This window comes from Poecilia latipinna, unplaced genomic scaffold, assembly GCF_001443285.1.
Source record: "Poecilia latipinna isolate Pla-1442-1.1 unplaced genomic scaffold, P_latipinna-1.0 Scaffold227, whole genome shotgun sequence".
NCBI lineage: Eukaryota > Metazoa > Chordata > Actinopteri > Cyprinodontiformes > Poeciliidae > Poecilia > Poecilia latipinna.
In genome coordinates, this window is record NW_015112843.1 from 127,238 (window position 1) to 145,590 (window position 18,353).

General features: G+C 37.4%; 3 protein-coding genes and 1 long non-coding RNA gene across 5 annotated transcripts in view; 2 read left to right on the forward strand and 2 right to left on the reverse strand.

Annotated features, from left to right (window-relative positions):
* The first annotated feature begins 2,005 nt into the window (after window positions 1-2,005).
* LOC106947167 (apolipoprotein D-like) lies at window positions 2,006-3,352 on the forward strand. The gene is made up of 4 exons (XM_015031989.1): window positions 2,006-2,440; window positions 2,518-2,639; window positions 2,711-2,796; window positions 2,901-3,352. Exons 1-4 carry the CDS (start codon window positions 2,321-2,323, stop codon window positions 3,140-3,142), a joined length of 570 nt encoding a protein of 189 aa, XP_014887475.1. The 5' UTR covers window positions 2,006-2,320; the 3' UTR covers window positions 3,143-3,352.
* Window positions 3,353-4,486: 1,134 nt separating this feature from the next.
* LOC106947166 (apolipoprotein D-like) lies at window positions 4,487-8,382 on the reverse strand. 2 transcript variants are annotated; one of them, XM_015031987.1, is made up of 5 exons: window positions 8,059-8,382; window positions 7,847-7,980; window positions 5,054-5,175; window positions 4,862-4,950; window positions 4,487-4,794 (listed from the first exon to the last, which is right to left on the reverse strand). In XM_015031987.1, exons 2-5 carry the CDS (start codon window positions 7,964-7,966, stop codon window positions 4,550-4,552), a joined length of 576 nt encoding a protein of 191 aa, XP_014887473.1. In that variant the 5' UTR covers window positions 7,967-7,980; window positions 8,059-8,382; the 3' UTR covers window positions 4,487-4,549. The 2 variants fall into 2 exon arrangements, with proteins under 2 accessions (XP_014887473.1, XP_014887474.1); XM_015031988.1 differs by lacking the exon at window positions 8,059-8,382 and having other exon boundaries at window positions 4,487-4,788; window positions 4,859-4,950.
* A 3,800-nt stretch (window positions 8,383-12,182) lies between these two features.
* apoda.1 (apolipoprotein Da, duplicate 1) lies at window positions 12,183-15,001 on the forward strand. Its single transcript, XM_015031990.1, has 5 exons — window positions 12,183-12,502; window positions 12,626-12,754; window positions 13,531-13,652; window positions 13,758-13,843; window positions 13,930-15,001. The coding sequence occupies exons 2-5, from the start codon at window positions 12,638-12,640 to the stop codon at window positions 14,163-14,165; spliced, it is 561 nt and encodes a 186-aa protein (XP_014887476.1). The 5' UTR covers window positions 12,183-12,502; window positions 12,626-12,637; the 3' UTR covers window positions 14,166-15,001.
* A 1,149-nt stretch (window positions 15,002-16,150) lies between these two features.
* The window catches only part of LOC106947171 (uncharacterized), a 33,784-nt gene continuing 31,581 nt past the window's right edge, over window positions 16,151-18,353 (reverse strand). The window contains exon 3 of the long non-coding RNA XR_001424926.1: window positions 16,151-16,440. This is a non-coding gene — a long non-coding RNA (uncharacterized LOC106947171). The remainder of the gene's footprint in view (window positions 16,441-18,353) is intronic.

Consider the following 18,353-nt stretch of genomic DNA (forward strand, 5'->3'; position numbering starts at 1 on the left):
TTTATCTGCCAATGAAAAATACTTTTTCATCAACACTAAGGAATTATTTACTTAAAACAATCTTGTATATCTTTCTTAAAACTTAGTTTTGTCTTATTTTAAGTGTAATAAGATATTTGCACTAGAAACTAGACTAAGAATAAATAATAAAGAGTAAATGTTTGAACTCCATTGCTCACTTGATGTAATTCACTTTTTGAGCTGAATTACATCAGCTTTTTCATAACGTAATTTACTGAGTTGCTCCTGAATGTGGCCGTTCAGAAGTCAAATGGATTTTTACTGAAAAAAGCAGAGCGGAAACTACAAATAACGGACTTAGGAATTAGGAGAACAGGGGCTTTAGGACATCTAAACCGCTAATTTAAGAATCTCTCAGGTGTAAGCTTTTTATAAGGGATTTCTGTCCGTGTTGTTTGCACCTAGCATTATGGAGTCACGGTGAGGCGAAGGGATCAGAGCCGGTTTAACCTCAACAAACAGCTACAGCTATAAATTCTCTCTGGGTAAGAGGAAACAACGTCCATCTTCTAACTGCAGCAACAGTCTGGTGTCCGGATGAACCGCATTTCCTGCCTCTGTCACATGATGACCTGTTCCTGAGCTGTAATCCCTCTAATTTCGAAGCCTTGTGTCTTTCACGCCTTAAGGGGAAAATCTTGTTTGGATCATGATTGTTGTGATATCATGGGAGCCGGGTGGTTTTCTTCTTAGATATCAGTGAATTACCTAAGAATAAAAACCCACGCTGCTAAATATTTGGAAAAAATTTAAGAATAAAATATGAAAAAATAAAAAAGCATGTATATGCTTTCAAATGCTTTTAATGTAACAAAATGATCTAAAAGAAAAAACATTTGGTTCTGTTGCTGAGCTGCAGAGCTTTTTCTGTGACAGACCGCTGCGTCCGAGGTGCACCAAGTAGCGTTACAGGAGATCCTTCTTGACTCTGTAAAATAACTTCTTCCAACAAACAAATGAATGTTTTTATACCTGCAGTAATTTGGAGTTTCTCATTTCAAATATCATTTCTGGTATTTTTTTTAAACATCCCTGTTTTGCACACTCTCCTCTTCTCTTGTAAATAATTTGATATTTTTATGTACCGTACTTATTTACATGCATAAATGTAAACATTTTTCTTGAAAATGCCATCTCAGCAGAACATTTCTTTTATTCTGAGTATGCTATTTATGATAACTGCACAGTGTGATAAATTTGACCTTATACAATTTCTCATTGCTTTTTTCAATTTTTTTTTTTACCTTTGCATTCACAAACTTACCTTTAACTTACCTTCAGCTGCTACTTTACACCTTATACACCTTTCCAGACATTGGGGGAAGAAGGAACATTTCTGTTCTACATCATAATATAAATATCTATATTGTTCCAACAGGAGCCATAAAGGTTTGATCATATTTAAGATTTTTATCTTTAAAAATGTTATGATATTCATATTTTTGACAAATTTTAATTTATTTTACCTTAATTCTGTTACAAAACACAAAATTTGGAAATTATATTTACATTATATTTTAGCTCCTGACTCACTTTTGATAATGTTCTCATTGCAGAGTTTCACATATTATGTATCTCCTTATTAATAAGCTAGAAATATATCTTGTTTTCTTTTTGGACATACATATTATCTGATTTGAAATGTTTTTCTTATATCCTTTTTGAAAGCTCAAGCTTATCTTGTTACCATTTAATTTAGCTTTTTTATTTTTTGGTAATTCTTATTCTAATTGGACATGAAAGATTTGCCAAAATGAAAACAGTCCAGGTTTTATTATCTGCCTGCTCATATTAAATGCACTTAGATAAATTAATATTTTTATCTTTAAATCTAACAAAATTGTACAGAAGCATGAAAAAAGAAAAAAAAATGACAAAGGCAATAAAAGAACTGTGAAAACTACTACAGTACATAATACACCGCTGTCACACGTGGAACAAAACATGTAACTATGCTTATAGATTTCTGTAATCTATGCAGTTACCTAAAGTAATGAAAACATATTTGTTTAGCAGCCAAGGTCTGTGTTTGGTAAGAATCCGTCTATCTTGACATGAACAGGTGCCAAAAATCTCACACCTTTATGAAACCAAAACGTGACATGCAGATCAGATCTGGGGTCAGCAGTCGACCTACACCATAAATACAGCAACACAACGCTGAACATCACTGGTGCCCAGTAGAACAGGCAGGAAACAACTGAGATCTACTCCTGGATTTTACTCTGGCGATTCTCCTTTGGTGTAAATTTAGGTAAAATTCAGAATCTTTTCTACTTTTTTAAGGTTTTGCAGAAAGATGAAGCTCCTCCAGGTGTTTTCCTTCACTCTGCTGTCCGTCCTGGTGGCCAACGCTCAGGTCATCATGCCTGACAGATGCCCCAGCGCTGCTGTCCAGCAGAATTTTGATGCTGCCAGGGTGAGAAAGCCTTTAGATGAAGCAGCAGAAAAGTTTGTGGCTTTGTGTTGACTGTGAATCTGCTTGTTGTGTCGCAGTATCTTGGTAAATGGTTTGAAATCCAGCGGATGCCCCACACGTTCCAGAGCGGCCAGTGCAGCACCGCCACCTACAGCCTGGAGAGTCCTGGTGTTGTCGGAGTCATCAACAGGGAGCTGCTGTGAGGTTTACTCACTCTCACTTGATCAGATGCATCTATAAACACTGTTTTAAGATTGTATTTAATTTCAGTGCAAATGGGACCATTGATGTGATCACCGGCATCGCCAAACCCGACCCCACTGAGCCCGCCAAGCTGCTGGTCTACTTCTTTGAGAGTACAGGCCCTCGTTTGGTTTCCACGCTCTTTTTAATCTTGTTTTTTATTCCCGCTGCAGGTGGAGGTTTACTCACAGCCTGCTGTGTCTCTTTGCCCCTCCAGACTCTCCGCCGTCTCCTTACTGGGTCCTGTCCACAGACTACGACAACTACGCTCTGGTCTACAGCTGCACCGACCTCGGCGTGCTCCACGCCGACTTCGTGTGGATCCTGAGCAGGAAGCCCACTCTGCCTGACCAGACGCTGGAGGAGCTGCATGGCGTCCTGCGGTCCATCGGAGTCAGTGTGGACAAGCTGCTGGTCACCAACCAGGACGCAGATTACTGCAGCCCCATGAACCAGTAGATTGAGATTGTGGAGTTTGTATTTATTGATGTAGAATCTTTATTTGAGTTTAATTTAATAAACTTGAGTGTCTTAAACAAACAATGTGGGTCTCAGTGGTGTTCTACATTTTTTTTTAGGCTTGTGGTTTTTTTAATTGAAAGTGTCGCTTCAGAACATAAAAGGTAATGTTGAGCTTTGCCAACTAAAAATCATACATGGACATGTTTTGTATTTACTCTGGATATTTTTCCCTGATACTGAAAAATATCTGAGGCATTATTTTCACCAAAAACAGAAAAAAATTTGTGAGGTTGAAAATACTTTTCGCAGAACTGTATCTTCCACTCGGTGTGGATAAAACAGATGACGAATCAAAATCTTTAGATCCAATTCTTCTTTATAAAGCTATGTTCATTAAATGAATTATTAATGACTGAAAATTTTGTGTAAAGCAACAGAAATATTTCTGTAGCATTCTGGATAAAGTTTGGCTGCTGCATTTTATTTGCAAAAATGTATTTTCTATTAAATAAACTTCATGACACATGTAGTCATTTGTTCCATGAAGGTTTTATGAACAAGCTGCCCTATTACATCAAATAGTCCCTGAAGGACATTTGACTCCAAGATGCTGTGATGGTGAAACAATCCAGCCTCAGGATAATAAAATGCCTGTTTAAAGATTTTCTCCTAACATTGAGCATCAGATGAATTTTGTTCATCTTGAGAAGCGACAGGATTTTTTATTTTAATTGATTAATTGACTCTAAAACGTATATTAGACATTTTTTAAGCACATCTCACCTTTAAACTCTACTGCCATCAAATAAATAAAAATAAATCTAATAACTGCAAGTTATTTCTGCTGACGTTAATTTTTAAATCAATGTCAGGTGAAAACTGGCTAAACATCTTTATTTACAAATTAAGTTTTTTTTTTTCCTATTCCTACCATGTGACCACTTATATTTTGCCATCCTAATGAAGGATTAAAGTTGTTTCAATTAATGCTTGTACTTTTGTAATAATGATATTGTTTTATATTTATTGACAGAATTTACATATTTTGCATTTTAAATTTTCACCATTATTTAGCCTTTTACTTGGTTTTAGCAAGATAAATTTTCCATTTCTCCAAAGATAACTTTAAACAAAAATAGTCAATTATTTACAGCAATGTAATTTTTCATTGCCAAATAAATAAGTTTGACTTAAAGATATAAAAATAAGTCTTAAATATAACTTACAGTTTAAACTGAATGTTAAATGCAACCACTGAACCAACATAATGAATAAAAAATGCCTTTTTTAGGATGCAGGAATCAGGAATTTTATTTCCACAAAATAAAACACAAACATGTAGAAGACATTTCTTTAAATAAGATGAGGCTTGTCATAGAGACGCTTTTTTAACACGACTCCGTCTCACTGGTACATGGGACTGCAGTACGCCTCGTCCTGAATGGTGGAGACCATCTTGTCCACGCTGACGCCGATGGAGGACAGGATGCTGAGCAGGTACTCAGTAATATCTTTGGGCAGAGTGGGCTGCCTGCTCAGGATCCAGGCCAGTTCCACGTGGAACAGGCCGTAGCTTTTGCAGCTGTAGACCAGAGCGTAGCTGTCGTAGTCGGTGGACAGAAGCCAGTACGAACCCCGAAGAAGAATTACTGCAGCAGCAGGAGGATTTTAAATAACTTCAATAAATACACTCGTTTCTGAAAGAAAATTGTTTACCATCAGAGAAGGTGACCTCCAGCTTGGCTGGCTCAGCAGGGTCCTTCACTTCAACCGTGCCAAAAGCAGACCTGACTGTTCCATCGTCACTGCAGGTTAAAAATAAAAAAGTAAATCAGTTCTGTTCAGGATTACAGGCCGCAGGACTGTTTGACTGACGATGTTCAAAAACAAGCAGGAAGTTTAACTCACAGCAGCTCTCTGTTGAGGACTCTGACGACTCTAGGACTCTGCAGGATGTAGTCGCTGGTGGCACATTGACCTTTCTGGAAGGCTGATGGCAGCTTCTGGATCTCAAACCATTTACCAAGATACTGAAGAGGAGCCACAGTTATTAAACTTCAAACATAAAGAAAATATTTAGCTTATTTACAAAACAGGACTTCTGAGTTTGTCTCACATCATCAGAGTGGCGTTTAAGCACAACCCACATATGGAGGCTCTAGTTTTCAATGCGGTTCGCTTCCCGGTCTTCCCCTTCTCTCATTACCCACTTTTTTTTTTTTGTCAATTTACTCCCAAGAAAAAGCCATTAGAGCAATTAAAACCTTTTCCCCTCAGAAACTACTGACCATCAATAATCCCCAAATTAATTTTAAAAGACATTAGATGCTACAAAAACACCAGCACCAGTTGCAGTATATAATCACTTTTATTTCAAAACATCAAACAGCACTGACAGCAATATACAACAAAGGTCATACATTCATGGTACTTTGCACTGAAGGTGAAGTGTGCTTTGAAAGTTCATTGGAAGTGACCATGGATGGTCTTGTGATCACTGATGGTGAAGTGTCTTTGGTGCTGTTCTTGTTTTCACCAACATGACGGAGGAAGACTTCCAGCCTGTAAGGAAAAACAGGAAATATAGCAGAAACATTAGGATAATAAATACATATTTTAAAAAGAAGTTTGAACAAAACTAATCAGACTCACCTGTGTGTGTCACCATCATATTCATTTAAATTACTCTGCCCATCTGGTTTACAAGATAAAGCATAAAAAAGTCAGAAATAATTACTAAAGAAATTAGTAAGCTTATAGAAAATTTTTTGGACAGCATTAAAAGTCATGCCAACCTGTCTGGAGAAATGTGTTGAAGTCATCATCAACATGACACACTAACAAATAAAAAACATTTTGGCAGCTTTTAGATGTGCCACAGGAACAAAGAACCAGAGTCAAATAGCTCAATTGCCTCCTCATTGCGTAGATATGTTCTCCAGAGTCCTGCTAATCATCTAATTATTGTATTCAGGTGTGGTGCAGCAGCGGCACATCTAAATGTTGCAGGACAGTGACCCTCCAGGACTGGAGTTTGACGCCTATGGCATAGATCAAGCTGGGGAGTGGCTGTGCTCCCATGTCTACAGCCAAAAATTTAAAGAAAACGACTCCGCAGCTAAATAATGTCAACTCAAATGGCCTCCAGATTTTCCTGACAGTTTTAATGTTCGGTTAAGATAATAAACAGTCGTATAAACCGTGATATCCAAACAAATAAACGTACATTAAGCGAACTGTGTATATGAATCGATGCTCTTGTGTAAACGGAAAAATAATGCCTCCATAAAGATTAGTCAAAAACATGATCATTTTAACATGGAACTTACTTTGCTATAATAAACTCCAGACAAGACGCCATACTGCTGCCTCCGCTCCTCAGGCAAACATGTGACGCAGTAGCGGAACAAGATGGCGTCGGCCGGGGGGCGGGGCTAATAACCGGGCCCAAATAATAACGCTCATGATAATTTAACTTTACAACATATACATGCCCGCAACAGCGAAGCTAACAAGTCTCATCACCACAGAGAGCGACTTTGATATTTTGAAGTCCATCTGACATGAAGTACAACAAACCAAGAGAAGAACAGAAACATCAGGCTACTGGTCACTAATGATGAAACAACATAAATTCAAAACATGTTAACGTTCCGTAGAAATGCTCTAGCTAGTTTGCCATTTTGTTGCCAAGTAACTGATGATGACGTTGGTGACAAGCTTTACCTAGAATGCACCTGGAGACAATAAGGACGATTCATTTGTAGCTTTGTGTGTCATAAAGTTAAATATAAGAGTGAAAATAAAGCCAGTCATGTGGCAGAACTTTTTATTCAATATTTTACACTCACTATGTCACTAAAATCAGTCAATCTGGTAAGGTTTTTTGCAACCATGAGTCAACAATGAGGCACCCTACTATAAAATCTACTGAGGGTCACAGTCTTCAACAGAAGAGGGTAGGTATTTGAAGTTTTCATCAGATGTAATAAAGAAAATTTGGATTTCTGAAGGTATATTTTTCATTCTATGTGGGTCCCTTGTAGGTCCAGGCCAGGGATCTACTGCAACCCTTATTCTACCTGTATCTCCTTCCCTGCAGTGATGTCACAAATATGTTACAATTGTGTGAGGAACTGTCTGATGTTGATTTCTAAGTCAACACCAGATTGAGTGTTGAGTTAGACTATTGGAGTTAATTTGGAAATCAACACTGGACTAGATTGCTTTTTGTTTAACTCTTTGGTGAGTGTTAGGGAAACTAACACTAACACTAACTGAATTAACACTGTATTTTTAACATACAACACTTGCACTGGAAATCTGACACTTCTGAATTTGCTGTGTAGTCGGTATAGTTGACTTTTATTTCAGTAATTTTAATTTGAAGTATCGCTACTATTAGTTGAGTAAAATTTTTGGATTCTCTTCACTGAACAAAGGACAAACGGTTTAACCAAAAATTCACCAGATAAAGACACTTATTAGACTTTTTCTTGTTTGTTTGTTTTTTTTTTTTGAAAGAAACTGATTTAGAAAAATATTTATTTTGCCTTATTTTATTATTGCCTTATTTACTTTTTATTTCATTTCTTGGCTACTTTCTGCTATTACTTGAGAAAAAATACATTCAAGTAGTGCTGCTCTTACTTGAGTACAATTTTTTGGTTACTTTACCAGATTAGATAAAACTTTGCTCACCCTGGCAGGATCAAAGTTGTACTGGACTGCAGGATCGGGACATTTGCCAGACTTGAAAAGCTGGGCGCCGCCTCCAGCAGCAAGCAGCATAGTCAAAGTAAGAATCTGCACAGCGTTCATCTTGTCGCCTTAGTCTGCAGAGAGTAAAACAGAAAACAGCAGCTGAAGACGAGTCAAAATCCAGCTGCTTCAGGAAGGTGTGTCCTGCTCACCTGTGTGAAACCAGCAGGAGTGACCACAGCCTGTTTCTGGAGGCTTTTAAAGACCCGAACGTCTCCCGTCTTCAGCCCCTCCTTGTGGTTTGGTGAAGTGGGAGCTGGGACCTGCTCAAATGAAACAGACTCTGACCAAAGATATTCAGCTCCACAAAGTTTGGTTACATACATTTTAGGGAATGTTTTTATAAAGTTAAATTTGACTGCCTGTTTGCGTCATAACCTGAAATAAAGTTAGCACAGTTCTTGTTATAAAAATAAAATCTCCAATGTAAAAATATATTTCAACTTTGAAACATTTTACAGACAAGTTTTGTCATGATGTCATGACATTACACATAAAAAAGCATGTTGATGAAATCAAATATATCCAAAACCAAAACATACAACAATGATTTTATTCCATCATTACCTTTTAATCTTCGGTGGTTTATTGAAACTTATGGAAAAGGCTTTCTCCCGACAAGGTTTACATCCAGTCCACTAAGTTATTAAGTTTTAACTTCATAATTTATTTATCAACTAAAAGTTGATAAAACTTTAAGTAAAAATGGTTTGACTTTGAAGTATTTAACCCAAAAACAAAGAAACCTGCAGGGCTGGACATCAGTCCATGTAGCAGGTTTTGTTTTTAAAATCTACAAAACACTGTTCATCTGTTCTTCCCTGCTGCTTTTGCACTAGATTAGGACTATATCTGCAAATTAGCATGACTGTTTCTATACTAGTTCAAGTATTTTTTTTTGTTGATGAAACTGAAACAAAACTTTGCTCTAAAATAAAAGAGAGACAGATATTTCTTCTAAAAATCAATGCTGCTTCGTTAGGCTTCAGGAGGAAAGTGGAAAGTTTTAAAATAATGATAAAATCTTCCAGCTGCATGTTCAACATATTTATTGAACTGAAAGGAAATTTCACCGTAGGCCTGACCTTCTGCTTTGAAAACATCCAGACCCAAAAGGCTTTTTGTGTTGGTGGACGGGTTTTAACCATAAAGCGAAATGCTTTGCAGTTAATGGATAACGAACGAGACGTTACACAACCGGGACACATGACTGACTGGCTTCAAGGTAAATAAACTTAGATAACACAAATCTGTTGAGATTAAGCTTGTTAAATAATTTACTCTTGTTGGACACATCCTAATCTAAAACTAACATGTTTTCTAAAGAATTATTTAGATTTTGTCTCAAATAAAGAAAGCCAGTTATGTCAGCAGCATAGCTAAAAGGGTACAAAAAAATAATAAAAATTAATTAATTAAATCAAACTAAGCGTTTCCTGCTTTAGGTCAGTTATTATTAAATTATTTCTTGTTGCTAAATTTTTTAAAAAATATGTTATTTAGAGCCAATCAAAAAAAATAATTACAATATACAATTCTTATTATACATATACACCTATAAATACACTTACCAATAAAATACTGACAAAATAGTGCATAAAAAAATCAATTAGAAACAATTGCGATGCACAAGTTTCAGCCCTGCTTTTGTTGCTTTTTCAACTAAAGGGAGAAAAATTACATTAAAAATAAAACTAAGCAACAAACTCAACCCTCCTTCGCATCTCAGATCCCCAAAGTCAATCCCCCCCCAAAAAACAAAACAAAACACTCAATGGAAACCCATATTCATAACCAAAGCAACAGAGCTCAATGACGGGCACCATCAGTTGGCCAAAACCTCCCTAAATGTTCATTTTAGTTCAGAGGTTTGCATGCGTTTCTTTTGTTTTAGCTGAAAAACGCTGTTCACAAACGTTTGCTGGGATTTTGGCCCATCCCTGCTTGCTGAACTGGTGTAACTGGTTTTGGTTTCTGGGATGTCTTTGCTCCAACACTCTTTTACACTAATACCTAGAATTGCAGATGGTGATAAATCCAAAACATGGATCTTGTTGTCTTGAGTCATTGTCAGTTTGTAACTTCATGATAATGGTTTTTCCTCATAGTGCCATTTAGTTTGTGATGCACAGCAACATAAAATCCGATGCTGCAGCTCCTGTACAACACAGAGGAGACGGTGTTTGCAGCCTTACAAGCTTTCCCCCTAAAAATGCAGCTATAGCACTTCTATGAAGTCATTTCTTTTGTATTAGAAGCGCCCCTTTATTTGTCCACTTTTAAAAATCTTCTTAAAACACATTTTTATTTCTTGGCATTTAACACACCTCCGCTCTCACTTCTGTTTTAGCATTTTTCGTCTTAATCTTAACCAATAACCATCACAGCGGTCGGTTCAGTTTAGGAGACAGATCGTCCTCGAGGTTTTGACCTCAGTCATTCCTCAGCAGCAGGAAACATTCTCAAGCTCTATGCACGTGTCGCTGTTCACTTTCATGGTTTTCTGTCCTCCCTCTGTGGTAATGCACAGTTTGTATATGTGTGCACAGCTGCAGGGACATCAGCAGCAGCACGGCTGCATACGCGCTGACATGTGAGTCTTTACCGCAGCCGTTACACAACATTTTCTTTTAGGTGTGGAGCTGAAATGTGAACCAGCAACATTTTGCTGAACCCAAATCTAAGTTTTATTTATTTATTTTTGGTCAATGAAACAAACTTTTATGCCTTCAATTAAAGGCTAGAAGATAAAATTCTGTGTTTTTTTTTAAGGTTTGAAAACTTTCTTTTTGGATGAAAATTGGAAACAAGTGCCTGATCATGAAAAGTCAATATGAGGATATTGTTTAATTTCCCGAAAGGTCCGCTGATCATTTCACATTAAAGCGCCTCTGCTGCCCTCTAGTGGACAAAAACACAGAGCAGATTTTCATATCTTACAATCTAAAGGTAAAATATGTTCTGTTGTATGTGTATGATTAATTCAACCTGATATTAGTATTTCAAGCAATAAACTGTTTCAGAAACCGAACAACAGAGCCCCTTTGCACTGTGATATTCACAAACCACAATATCATAGGTACAGAGGGTCTCCTCTGGATGAAGGTGACAGGAAAATCATAATTCCCTCCTAACGTATTGAACTCTTAAACTGGAGTACCTGGAGAGAACCCACTCATGCATTAGGAGAGCAACTCCATACAGGGATTCAAACATACTGAAACATAAGTGAAACAACCCTGCAGTTTCATAATTCATGAAACCTCATGGGACAGAATATCAGCACAAAAAAGAAAATCCAAACACACAGCCTTGCGATAAGATTAAAAATGACCAAAACTCTCCTCCGAATCCACCTTTGCAAGCTGCATCTTTAATACATTTCTCAGCTCTTTGATATTTCCTCATTATCCTGCAGCCAGTTTGGCTGTGCGCTCGCTTCTTTCCTTGATCTTCTGACCAGTCGAGCTCATTGCCTCCATCCGGGCAGAAAGCAGCCGCCGCTGCTTTAACCGGGCTTTGATGTGTCTGGCTGCAGCTAACAAGTCATTCCTCCCTGAAATACAAGCTGGATATATTAGCTGGAAATTGAGCCTTTTGATCTTTATTCTTCTTTAGTTTAACCTTGTTTGTTGCCGGAGGGCTTTGTCTGGAAGCAGACAACATTTAATAGATTTCTGCATGTAAATCACAGTGTTTATTTTAGAGTATTCGTGTTATCAAACAGCAACCGGACCTTACAGATAATGAAATGTCAAGTTACTGACTCAGGTTCTAGCAAACACGTCTCATTCTTATGGTATCTAAGGTTTCCTGTGAAATTATTTAAAGTTTTTAACCTGGTCTCTGTAGTTTGCTGCACAAAATCCATGTAGATGGGGAGATGTGAGTAAACTCAATTTCGGACTACTGAACTGAAGAGGAATAAATGTTAAGCTTGAATCTTAAAGAATTTTAAAAAGTGCATCTTAAGTGTGTGACCACGAAAGCAACCACGTTACTAAAAGGTTTACAATTTTGACATTTGTTTTTCAGTTGAATTGAATATGACCATCCTCTTCACAAAACTGTCTTAGGAAGGCAGAGCATTTTCAGTCAGAGGCATCTTCATCTTCAGTGCAGTACAGACTGCTGCAGAAATGCCATCAGCCATCATGATCTTCAATAACTCTTTGAAGAATCTAAATTAACGAGTTATAACAACACTTAATTTCCCTTTGGGATTAAAAAAGTATTTTTGAATTTGAATATACCTCACATTGAATATGGAAAAAAATCTTTGAAATAATTGAAAGAAACCTGGGGTATGCACACTTCTGACTGTAGGTAAATCAGTGGAAAAATCTGAAAAATGAGAACAAAAAAAAGAGCACAAGTTCTCATCTCTTCTGATAACTTTGTGACATTCCAGCCGGAGCGTCACCCATGACTCTAATTTGGTAATAACCGACTTTGCGCCGGTAATAAAACTGGAGAAAGACAAAGAATCTCATTGATTTCAGAGACGTGCAAAAACTTTGTGGAGAGCAACTTCTCTGAGTCAAACCCTGAGATCTCTGAGGAGAGAACACAAATCCACAAAGAAGAACAAAACCGGTAAGATAAATTTACTTCCTCTGACCAACTTAAACAATCCTTTACTGATTTTAAAATGTATAATGTTTGTAGAATGGAAGTGAATAACAGCAGCTTTTGCTGTTTTTCTGCATGGTAACGCAGCCTGCTCTTATCATGAGGGTGTTTCTGGCTTCGATTCTTGTGCTTGTAATCCCCATCATTCGGGCTCAGGTTCCCCACTGGGGTCCGTGTCCAGAACCAGAAGTCCAGCCTGCCTTCATCCTTAAACAGGTAACAGAAGATGAGTCCAAAATGTCTTTGAATGACCCAATTTTAAAAAAGTTTCAACAGCTTTTTCTTTTATTTTTCTTACCAAACATTAGAAATAAACATCATTCAAAATATTGTAAAACTCTATCCTGGTGTCTTTTAAAAATAATTTTACAATAGAGCAAATATTAGTGGTGTTAATATTTTTAAAACCTTTTTGAAAAAGTGAAAGTGAAAAAGTTTCTGCAAATCTACTCGCTGTCTAAACTAAGAAATTATTATTATTAGATGTTAAAATTTTACAAGTCATGCTTCACATTACAAAACGCCGGGAATGCATTTATCTGCAGCTGTTAAAAATAATAAAATCTCACTGTGGTAAAGGGTTGTGTGTTAAAATGACATTAAATGAGATGGAATACATTGAAAAATGAATATGCAGTATTTCAAAATCAAAAATAGTTCATGCATTTCTCCTATTTTATCACAAAGAAGCAACATCTCATCATTTTATCCGTTCTCAAAGACTGCACAAACTACTATTCAACTGAAATAAAACATAAAGTGATGCTTTAAGTGCAGACTCACTAAGATATTCTCTACTATATTGTCCTTGAGGGGAAAAAAAACCGAGAGTGCAGGGTACTTAATGACTTTCCACTGCAGATACAGAGCGGGCCTGAAAGCTAACCTGTCGCATGTTTCTGTAAACCCATTACAGTATGTAGATTTATTCATAGTCTCCTCTCACGTCGCTCTAAATTGCCTCTGAACCCGTGTGTCCCTGGCCCTCGCAGTTCATGGGGAGATGGTTTGAAATTGCCAAGCTGCCGGCCCAGTTTGAGAAGGGCCGCTGCATTGAGACCAATTTCACTCTGACGACGGACAACTCCATTCGAGTGGTCAGCTCGGAAATACTGTGAGTCACTGCGAGCGGGGAACCTTGTGTAAATGTGTCAGCAGGCGCTTGTTGGCACCGTTTAGCGCTGCGTAAAAACTCTCTGTGTGTGTTTGTGTGTGTCAGAAAAGGAGAGGTGAGGAAAATTGTGGGGACCGGAGTGATAGAGGACCCAAAGAATCCAGCTAAACTGGGAATAACCTACTCCTACGGTCAGCGGGAATACATCGGAGTAAAAATAATCACCTCTTGCTTATGTTCTGACCTTTGACTTTTACTCTCTGTCTATTCGACGCAGTCCTCCCTTACTCCCCTTACTGGATCCTGTCCACTGACTATGTGAACTTTGCCCTGGTGTACTCCTGCACGGACGTCCTCAGGCTCTTCCACGTGGACTTCGCCTGGATCCTGGGCCGCACCCGCAGCCTGCCGGACGCCACCGTGGAGAAGGCCAGGGAGACCTTCGCCACCAACAACATCGACGTGACCAGGATGATCCCCAGCAGGCAGCAGGGATGTGACAAAACGCTCTGAGGCTGCGGCGGGAAAGCAACACAAGATGGCGCCGTTGCTGGTGGAAGAAGAGAAAGGATTGCAGATTTTTTTTCTCTTTATTTCTACAGAGAAGAGTTTTAATATTTTATTGCAGTTGTAATGAATAGAGTAATCTCAGCTGTTTGCTTGCTGATTAAAGTACATAATCTGATATGAGAACGCTTTGTGTCCATCTGCTAAAACATTTTGCCTTTTTTAATCAGACACATCTCTTATTGGGCAAGCCTCAGTGGAGTAGATTAATTTTATTAGAAGGAAACAGCTGTGTTTTTTTTTTTTTCAGTGAAAACACATGATACTGATTGCTCTATTCGTCTCTCAAACTGCAAACATGAAGGATCTCATTAGTCCTGTTAGAGTCAGGAAAACATGTGATCTCTGTTGATTTAGAGACAAATTAACGTGAAGCGTTTTCCTGGGTTTATTCACCTCGACCAGATGCCAGTTTTGTTTTCGCTGACTGATATAAAACCTTTGTGGAAAGTGTATCAAACTGCAGAATATCAACTATGGATGCCTAAGCAGTAAAATGTGCTACTTGGAACAGTCTTCAATTAAACGATTTGCACAAGAGAATAAAAATCTTCATGTTTTGAAAGTAAAAATCCTGTTTCAAAACAGTTAAAATATAGAATCTCAGAAATTAACTCATAAAGCTTGCTGTGATTTTGTTGCCACTAACTGCTGATTTTTATTTTATTTTTTTCATTATTGACTTTTAAAACAATGTGTTCATGCTGACCAATTTACTGTCTCATTTACTTTTTGTTTGTAGCCAAGAACTCTTGTCAGATTCCTGCTGGCCTTTTACTTTAAGGTAAAAAAAGAAAGAAAGAAAAAAGACTGTGTATTGAAAATAATTTATAGTTAAAGTCAAGATTATTTACACACCTCTTGCAGGTTTTGGTTGAAATAATTTTTTTTAAAACTTACATCAGTAAAAAGTAAATATGTCTTTTTTTGACTGATGCTCTTTTGACATTGTTTTATTTTCTTTTGAGACATACGAGCACCATTTCCTGTTGGCAAATAAACATTTTTAGTTGAATGAAAGTTATTTAAAAATGAAATCTGCAGTAATTTTGAGTTTAACTGTACCTGAGCTAGAGCTGTTGCCGTGCAGCAAGAAGGTTCTGGGTTCGATTCCCGGCCCCGGTCTTTCTGCATGGAGTTTGCATGTTCTCCCTGTGCATGTGTGGGTTTTCTCCGGGTACTCCGCCTCCCACAGTCCAAAAAACATGACTGTCAGGTTAATTGGTCTGTCTAAATTGCCCCTAGGTGTGTGTGTGTGTGTGCGCATGGTTGTGTGTCTGTGTTGCCCTGCGACAGACTGGCGACCTGTCCAGGATGTACCCCGCCTCTCGCCCGGAACGTTAGCTGGAGATAGGCACCAGCACCCCTCCCGACCCCACTGAGGGACAAGGGTGTTCAGAAAATGGATGGATGGATGGATGTACCTGAGCTTGAAGACAAAGTGAATATAACCTTTTTTTTAAGCATTCAGCACTGCACTTTTGAGAAAATTAAACACCAAATCAATTACAAAAATAAAAATAAATAATAGACACCAAAAGTTTACTTATAATAGGAAGCTGCAAGTTTAATAGACGATGAAGTTTAATTATTGATTCGCATTTAGAGATGTTTGCATAGAGAGGAAAAGATAATACATATCTGTCTAAAATACACCATTTTTCTTCAGTGCAGCGACTCATGCACCTGTCTTTCTAACACTTTTGCTGTCTGGATTGCACAAACAAAACAGGACACAGTTGCTTTTTGCTTTATGTTTGCATAAATTTCTGCTATATTGTTGTGGCAGTTTTCATTGTTCAGCATAATAAGGAGGGGGAGCTGTCAGAGGCCACGCAGGTGGCGAAGAGCTGCGATGAATGATGCTCTCCAGGATGCATCGTGGTGGTTTTTCAGCAGCGGTGTGCAGAGTGCGCTCTCTCTCTCACACACCAGCATAAACATCCATATTTCCCTTCAATAACTCAACCTACAGAGGCTTCATAGAGGCACACAATTATACATGAAAATGTAGATTTAATTAGATGAAACTTACAGACCACGCTTGCTCACTATTGACTCAGTCTGAGCAGCTCTGTGGGCTTTCCACGGTGAGCAGGCCTGGGCTGAGTGGGAGTAAAGCCTGGATCATGGGGTACACAGCTCAGACGTGGCACTTACCCCCATAGAGAAGAACGTAAACTCCTCAGACATACAAAGAGGAGCTCTTCCAGCTTAAATACTGCAAAGAGAAGACAGGAAATCCTCTTAAACAGTGTCAGGCTGCTAAAGCAAGCAGATACTAGGACACAAATATTAAAATAAGCTCATAAAACTGGAATGTTTTAGCTTCTGTTTATTTTATATAATAGATTAACAGTAGGTTGTGCACAATTGTGAATTAAAAAGTAAATGAACCATGGTTTCAAAAGGTAACACCAGCTCCTCTGAAAAGAAATAACTGGGGGAAAAAAAGTCCTGGACGGATAAATCTGTGGTTGATGATTCCTGATTATAAAGTGGTTAATCAGATGATTTAGGTGTTAATCAGGAGCCAAATTGCAGAAAGTTCATTAGGAGCTGCTGCACAGAATAACAAGCTGTATACTGATTGAATCAGGAGCAGAGATTAGCAGCATGAAGAGTTAATGATGGTCTAATAAAAGTAAGGGGCAGCATTTTCCTCTCGTCTGTTGTTTCAACGTTGTTTTCTAAATGTGTTTTTTAGTTGCATTACCAGCAAAGAGCAGACTGGCTTTCCTTTTGTTCCTGTAAGATGCATGTTTGCTGTCTGACGGGCTGAGGGAAGCAAACACTCATTCAGACGTAAAGATTTTCCACATATGTAAAAAGGTGAGACAAACCATTCTAATCACAAGCCTAAAAATACAAACATGTCGGACTAGTTAAAGATATTTCTTTAAATTTCAGGTTAAACATAATAAATACTACAAATGACACAAACACTAGTAACTAATTCTATTTATTGAGGTATTAAATCCAACAACATGATATACTGCAGGAAAACATTGTGAAATAAACATTAATATTGCTTTGTTTAAAAACTATGAACTCATTTTCTTTGTCTTATTTTGGGTCTGAGAGAGCATTTTCTCTTAGAAAAATATAAAGTACGTGTTATTGATTATACTAAAGTATTTGCAGGTGTTAGGATTCATAGCAAATAGCTAAAATACGTGAATACTTGATACCCCTATTAAAAACGCTTATAGCAACTTATTTTAATCGTTCAAACAAAATTTATTACCTTGATACAAAAAAGGGAATGCATCCTGGCACTTCAGCAGAAGGTAACGCCCACTGTCTTCCTTATATCCGCGCTTTTTAAAATTTTTTTAAAATAAGAAAAATCCCAGCTGTGTGGCGAAAATGTCAGAGTCTCCTGCATAAATGAGACAGACGCTGGCAGCAACCGCCTGCACCTCACCTCCGTTTCCAGTGCTGGGAAATATCACAACAAAAGTTTATCTCTCTCAGAACAGCAGGGAAAATGGGAAATTGTTTTGGCAAAATCACGCCACATCAGAATGCCTTTAATTTAAGTTTTCAAACTTCTGACTTTCAGGTGTTTTTGTAAGATTTTTCTTTGAGTTATTTTTGGGACAAAGTTTATAGGAGTGTACAAAATACTTAAATAACATATTGACATGCTTTGTATGCCTTTTTCTTTTTCTTAAGCTCAAAATATTAGAATTTGAGAGCAAATCAAAACAATTTGTTTGGAGGTGGAGTTGAGAAACTACAACATGAAAATAAAACAAAATTTCAAGATGGAATCTGAAACTAAAGTGCCAATCTTTCTATGCTACTATAGATTCAACACCGATACCAACTTGGCTGAAAATGTCAATATCAGTATTATAGTATCAATATTATAAACGTCTTCTACATTATGATATCTACATATGTATCTATGCATACAATCTATATGTGTTTTGCTTGGTGAATTGAGGTACTTAAATAAATATTTTGATAATATTCTAACTTATTGGATATGGTTGTATGTGTTTATCCCTATTAAACAGGAAATATTTGTTTACAGTGAATCACAAACATATCCTCTAAAGTCTTTGGCCTTTCAAAACAACAGCATATACAAACATAAAAATGGTCACATATACATATAATGGTAAC